This window comes from Aulonocara sp. 'chitande type north' Nkhata Bay, linkage group LG7 (genome assembly GCF_057382095.1).
Source record: "Aulonocara sp. 'chitande type north' Nkhata Bay isolate Kocher_YH1m ecotype deep benthic linkage group LG7, A_spYH_male_GT1.1, whole genome shotgun sequence".
Classification (NCBI taxonomy): Eukaryota; Metazoa; Chordata; class Actinopteri; order Cichliformes; family Cichlidae; genus Aulonocara; species Aulonocara sp. 'chitande type north' Nkhata Bay.
In genome coordinates this window covers 13,447,298-13,454,050 of record NC_141350.1, presented here as the reverse complement: position 1 = coordinate 13,454,050, position 6,753 = coordinate 13,447,298, and the positions used below count along the sequence as shown (strand labels likewise).

Sequence of the window (6,753 nt, the reverse complement as noted above, 5' to 3'; positions counted from 1 at the left end):
CCTCTACCCTCCAAATCTGTTCAAACATACACAGTCTTTCCAAACATTTCCATTCCTACACATTTTTGGTCCAGCTTTAGCAACAATGATCTGAACTTACTTCAAACCCAGATCAGAAAACACAAAAGATCAACTGCTGACGCAACTTATCTCCCATTACTCTGGTAATCAGACACTCCGTGGGTTAAACATCTCCTCTTGCAAACCAATGCACTCGTGTGCACACAAACCACAGTTTCTGTAAAGCTTACTTTCCGTTTCTCTTCAGGAAGCTCTCACATTGTTCAGCAGCCTTCAGCTGTCTTTTTGATGCAAATGAACTGTTTGAACTGCGCCTTGCCCGTTGCCATGTACCTCTACTTTCCAGACCAGTGGAAAAATATGTGTAATTGTAAATGTCATCTGTCTATATCTCCCATGTAGTGTCATACTCCCTCAAGACACTTTCAGTTGGAGATTAGAGACGGTTCAGAAGTTAAGAGAAGTATTTTAATGTTTGCTGAAATGACACCGGGTTCAAACCACACAGTGACAATCTCAAGGAAAGGTATGTACTCTCGCCATTGTTAAATACTTTATAGGAATATTGTATGAACTTTATAATTAAATTATTCATAATTAAATTAATTTTCTGATCTTTTCTTTCCAGGGATTGAAAGGAATTGCTGTTTACTTTACAGACAACAGTATCCCAGAATTGAAAAGGTGTGCCGCGTTTCACAGTCGAGACCAAAGGATCAAAAACAGACAAAATCTCCCTGCATCAGGACCTATTTAAAATTTTGCTTCAAGGTAAGAACTGCTTACAAGTCTTTTTCGAACTAGTCGCTGACTCTTTTAGTGACTAACTTGCTTTTATGTGATGTTTGACTTAGAGATAGATTATAAAACCTCAAAGTATTATTTGAGTAAAATGAGAACATTGTGGATTTTGAATATTTTTTCTCTAAAACATCAGATATCATGTAACAGCAAATAAATGCTGTGTACTAAACTAGAAGCTCGCTTTACACAGACAGGTGTAACCGGACTTTTCCAGCAGCCAATGACTTTCATTTAAAGCTATGAGAACATTGAGCTGCTTTCAGGCTGTGGTTGACGCCTCCTGGAAAATAAGCAAATTAGACTGTTAAAATGCTGCCACACAGCAAACATTGGGGAATAAATGCTGGTTGTCTTCAGCGGATGACGGTGTGTTTTTAATCAGGATCGGACGAGGATGGAGCAAAGGGACACAACAGGGGATCCTAACGCAGACGGGACTGAAGCCAGACTCAGGGAGCTGACATCAAAGTGGTTCATAGAGACTCAGGTGCCACTCATGGTCAGCAACGGACTCCTTCCAGCTTGGTTCCTGGGCTTCATCACAAGACGGTAAGGATTCATAAAAGGAAAAAAATGGAAATAGCAAACTGAGAAATAATCATTTTTTACACCCAGTTTTTTTTTTTCTAAAACCAAATCATATCCTCTAAGCTACTAAAGCCACATTTAAAAAAAAAAATTCTTTACATATAATTTAAAACATATAATATAGTAATGTAAAAAGACACGAGGCTTTTTGTTCATGTATTTATTTTTATTTTTGGTCATATTGTGAAAATGTATCCAAAAAAATAAAAATAAAAATAAACCTTTCCTCTGATGGAAAGTGTCCACTTTGTAATACACCCACTGGCACCTACTGGCCTTTCCTCCAGCACACACCCACATTCAGTGCACACTTACGTGATTGGCAGTGGCAAGTTTATGGAAAGGGACTGTAACGAAATAGAATTTCCACGGTGCAGCACACAATCCACCTCGCTATGCCCATAATCTACCAGGCTGTTGCTGTAAATGTTCTCCAAATGTCTTTGAAACACTTTTTAAAGTTAGGAGTTGGAGAATTTAACACTGTTGTTGGTCTGTCTACAGGGATGCTGAAGAAATTCTTAAAGAAAGGGAGCTCGGCTGTTTCCTGATCCGTCTTAGTGAAAAGGCCATCGGGTACATCCTGTCCTATAGGTGAGTGGTGGTTTAGTCTAAAGAACACTAAAGTAGGAGTTGTGTAGTGTTGTTGTGCTGCTGAAGGTAAACTGCTTTGTTTTACAGAAATTATGACTTATGTATATATAAAGTGTCTTAAAGATAATGTGTGTCAAATCGATCAAATCTATCTATTTTCTAACCCCACTTCTAAGCTTTTGTTTGGTGGCTTATTTTATTGGAGGATATTCATGTTTCAAAAGTCAGAAAGTCGTGTGAATATATGTTATTTTAGTTTGCTCCAACTATAAAATGTGTCAATGCTTAACAAACTTTTTGTTGTTGTTGTTGTTGTTGCAGAGGCAGGGATCGTTGTCGACACTTTGTGATAAACCAGAATGAAATGGGGCAGTTTGTAGTCTATGGAGACACCGAGGTACACGACACAGTGCCCAGTCTGGTAGATTACTACAAAACAAGCCCCATTGAACCATATGGAGAGTACCTGACAAATTCGTGTTTTGAGGTGAGACAAAACTCTTCTTTTGAGTTCTTTTTTTAAATGCCAAAGGTGAAAGATAGAGGTCCAAGTGATGTTTTGTTCTTTCAGGCCCTGGATGAAGACCTATATGATGTTATCCAGATTAGCCCCAAAGAAAAACCTGTTGCCGCTGTCAGCGCTGTGAAGAACAGGCAACGAAAACAGATAAACTCGAGTTTAGATGAGCAGCCTAAACGGCCACCAAAGGGCAACAGGGCGCACGAGGTGAATACAGTCAATAAATTATAGAGCTGCTGTCCAAACTAATGTGCTGAAAATAGTTCCATTGTTTATTTCACCTCACTGACTTTTAGAAACTTGTTTTGTAAAACAGGAAGGTCCGCCGTTGCCCCGAAGGAGCAGGCACCTCGATAGTGCCACCATCAACGAGCATGAGGGGGTTTTGTACGCCCAACTCAGGAAGCAGTCGCCAAGGGTTACCCCCAGAGACCAACACATGCATCAGGACAGTTTACCCAGACCTAATTCGAGTTCGACTTCCAAGGATCAAATCAATGGCAGATGTAGTCCTCCGTCACATCCAGAATCCGTTTACTCGGAGCTCAGCATCCTAGACAGCAAAAGCAGGTCTCTGCCACTCCTGGACAGCAGTTCTGACGGGGAGCAGTCTTACAGACTGAACGCACCTCCCGACACCCCTCCGAGACTTTCCCCCAGGCCAGTCAGACAAGGTAACGGCAGCAGCTCCCAGTCAGAGAGGACAGATTTGGGCAGCAGACCAAGCAGCAGCCACAGCCTGGACTACTTGAGTGATAATGCAGTTTATCACCTGGCTGGCAGGCCCGGGAGCCCACACACTACGTCCTTTGACACTAGATTGTCAATACCAGAGGAGCGCACAGATTCTGTGTATGCCGAGGTCCCCGGCGAAGCCCCCGCTGACTTCACATATGAGCCGATTCGCGGCCACAAGGAACCAATCAACCCTAAAGCCAGCAGCAACACTTACGAGCCTCTGGAGGACATGAGACGCAAACAGACCAACTCGTCCTGGGGATTTAAGGTTTGTAATGTTTTCAAAGCACTTTAATTAAAAGAAATAATTCTTTTGTGTGTCATACTTGTATTATAATGAATTTATTTACCTCTTACAGAACGACAAATGGAAGTGGCTCTTCCCTGAGAACAAGAAGAAATGGTAAAGAGGCTACTTTACAGCGTACTGAGGAAAACGTTTACTTGTTTTGATGATTTCACACTACTACTACATAATACACTCTGGAAAACCACTGTTATGTATTAACGATTTAATGAGAACTTATGTATGGTTTTTTTAACGTATTTATTTAAAAATATAACGATACGTGTGTAGTTTCCTTTCCACGAACAGGTTTTTACATGTGGTAAAAACTGTGTTACGTGTATGTCATATTAAAAGCAATCTACTGTATAAGAGGCTCTAAGATCATTATTATGCCATTACTGTTATTAGAATATTACTAAATAATTACTTTCGGGGTGGGGAAAATGTACAGCAGTGCCCTACGCAGGTTTCAGGGGCCCCAATGAAAGTATGACTGTAAAGGGGGAAAAACCTGCTGTTCAGTCCACAGCATGTGATTCACCTTGAACTGCAGCTTATGTTGAGGAGAACTGTTTTCATCTACTTCTCATCAGTGCACACAAACCTGGGCGTATATGCTACACTTTCCTGTCAACATGTATCCTGTAGATGCATATATGTATGCAGATATGTCTACGGGCTGTAGGTAACGGAGAAGAGGATAACTGTGAAGAAATGGGGATGTGCGGTTTAGAGCTGCTGTGGAGCGATGACAGCATTTCCACGTGTGGAGCTCGAGATGCAAATAATAAATAAAAATAAATCAGGATACAACAACGTACAACTATTATCACTGCTATGAAAATGCTTCCACCTTTAGCTTGCCTTGGCCATGTAATGCACTCTGATTATGGTTTTCCATCGCTCACTCAAAGAGCATTCCCTGAAAACACTAAATCATGTTGTCACAGAAAATTACCATATGTGGAAATTCATCTCATGGCACCGTGTTTACAGTTGATCTTTAAAAATGTTACATGCTGCTTCCGTCAGTTTTGCACATTCACAGGAAACTTTATTTGCATACAGTTTTCAAACGTCTGTTTGTGACACCAACGGGGAAGTGGGTTAAAGGTTTATTAACTTCTATCATTTGCTTTTACTTTTTTAATTATACTTTTACTGGGGCCAGTAAAAGTACAATAAAGGGAATACTTAGTGTATATCTTTCATGGTTATCCTCTGAAGCAGTAAAAAGAAAAAAAAAGGGGGAGAAAAGTAGAGCTATTGTGTCGTTTCATGTAGGACAGTGTGACAGATGTTAGGAAATAAGCAGTTCCTGGTTTAAGTCAGGCAGTGCAGACTAGGATATGCTAAAGCTCTTGATAATCAAACATTCAGCTTGGCAGATCATTAACTTTGTGGCATTTCTGTCGCCTTCTGTTTCACAATTGAGATCTACATGATAAAGCGTCACTGGAAAACATGGGGTAATGATTTTAAAAACTTATCAAAGACAAGAGTCATAACTGCCTGACTGTATTTCTGCACATCTGAAAGCACACTGACATAACAAAATGTGTAAGGTTGACAGCGATTAAGCAGTACATTCTTACAATTATATAAATAACTACTTTATGTAGCATTAAGAAACACTTAAGGGTAACTGATGTGTTTGACAGGCATTGCATATTACACCGTTACTAACAGCACAGTGTATTATTGTGTTTAAAGCTCGTGAAATTGTTGAAGCTTGAAGGCTTATTGTTGATCGTATAATAAATGTAAATTGCATTTAAGGTCTACCTATTAGTGTGAGAGCTTTCACCCACATGTCATTAGTGTCTTTATCTCGACAACGTTTTCTCAGTTGCCATAAAGAATATTCGAAACAATCGCAAACACACAGCTTACTCACTTAACGCTGTCACTGATTATTTGTTATGGTTTATGTACACTTTTGAATGTATATTTGGCTCAAGTGAAGTGTTTGAAATTGTTCACAAGTTATTTCATTTTTAAAGAAAAGCGAGAAATCTTCACCGCTATGCTGTCGAAGCAAAGCGAGAGAGTTTAAATCAGATCAAATTGAGCTCTCAAGCAGCGAAACCAGCGTGGGTTTCACACCCTGTTGGGCCGCTCTCACCCTCAGAAACAGTTGCTTAAAGTAATGGCTGTTTTACAGCATCATAATCACACTGCAGCAGAAAGTGGCTCTGTCGAGATCATAACTAACAGATGTTCCCTGTGACACCCGTCATTAATGAAGCTCTGCAATCAGCACTCTACTGCCCTGAATATTTGATGCTGTCCTCATAAATGAATCTTCAGATAAGACACTGAAGAATTAACTAGCTGCTCTGGTGATTGCTTATTAAACTGAACACAACAGCTGAACAGATTTTAACTGTCAGTTAAAATAAGGCCCTCAGTTTCCCTCTCTTCATTTTTCAGAGTACAGTTGAGGAGAATTCATTCCATTTACTGCTGCACTTGTGTTTTATCCAGATGAGGTGTTGCACATAAACATGGAGTTTGCTCAGATGCACCATGCATACCTTTTCTGCCTGTTGTCTGGGCCTGTGGTGGCATAGGAGCTCACAACACTTTACAGTTTGTGTTACCAATACCAAAATGCTTTCCACAAAACACACAACATCAAACGGTATCTCTGCGTGTGACTTTTCTGTATTTGAGCACCTCAGCACTTGGCCAAGGCTGTCTTTCAACTTGTCAAGACCATTTTGCAATCATTGCACTTGCCAAAAAGAAAGAAAAATCAGATTTAAGCCTCAGCCGACCCAATCTCCTTAGTGACTGTGAAGGTCTGCATGTATGGCTATACCTATCAACCAATTCTGCAGTACGACTCATGAGAACTACCGAGCTAAACATCAAATCTAAAACACAATACACCATGTGTAACTGATGCAAATCTGTATCCTCCAGCCAAGAAACCACCACATGTTAATCATCAACCAACATAGCCAAAACCATTTCCTCCAGCTTTCTGCTGAAGTTAGCCGAATGTGCAGGATGTTCAGAGGCTGGTGAACGCGAGGCAGCTCTGTCTTAATAATCACATCCTCCCTAAAAATGTATTATAGCTCACATGAGAGGCTAAGCTGAAGCACATGCTTCCTAATTTTTAATGTGCAAACATCTTCATATTTTGTTATGAGTAAATTACAAGTGCATTAAGTCAGAGCACACTGGAAAA

The 6,753-nt window shown here is 40.2% G+C and overlaps 1 protein-coding gene across 1 annotated transcript; it reads left to right on the top strand.

Annotated features, from left to right (window-relative positions):
* Positions 1-372: 372 nt before the first annotated feature.
* Positions 373-3,905, top strand: LOC147324714 (uncharacterized). Its single transcript, XM_086302371.1, has 8 exons — positions 373-547; positions 650-792; positions 1,208-1,374; positions 1,918-2,007; positions 2,329-2,494; positions 2,579-2,734; positions 2,844-3,533; positions 3,625-3,905. Exons 1-8 carry the CDS (start codon positions 493-495, stop codon positions 3,670-3,672), a joined length of 1,515 nt encoding a protein of 504 aa, XP_086158497.1. The 5' UTR covers positions 373-492; the 3' UTR covers positions 3,673-3,905.
* The last annotated feature ends 2,848 nt before the right edge of the window (positions 3,906-6,753 follow it).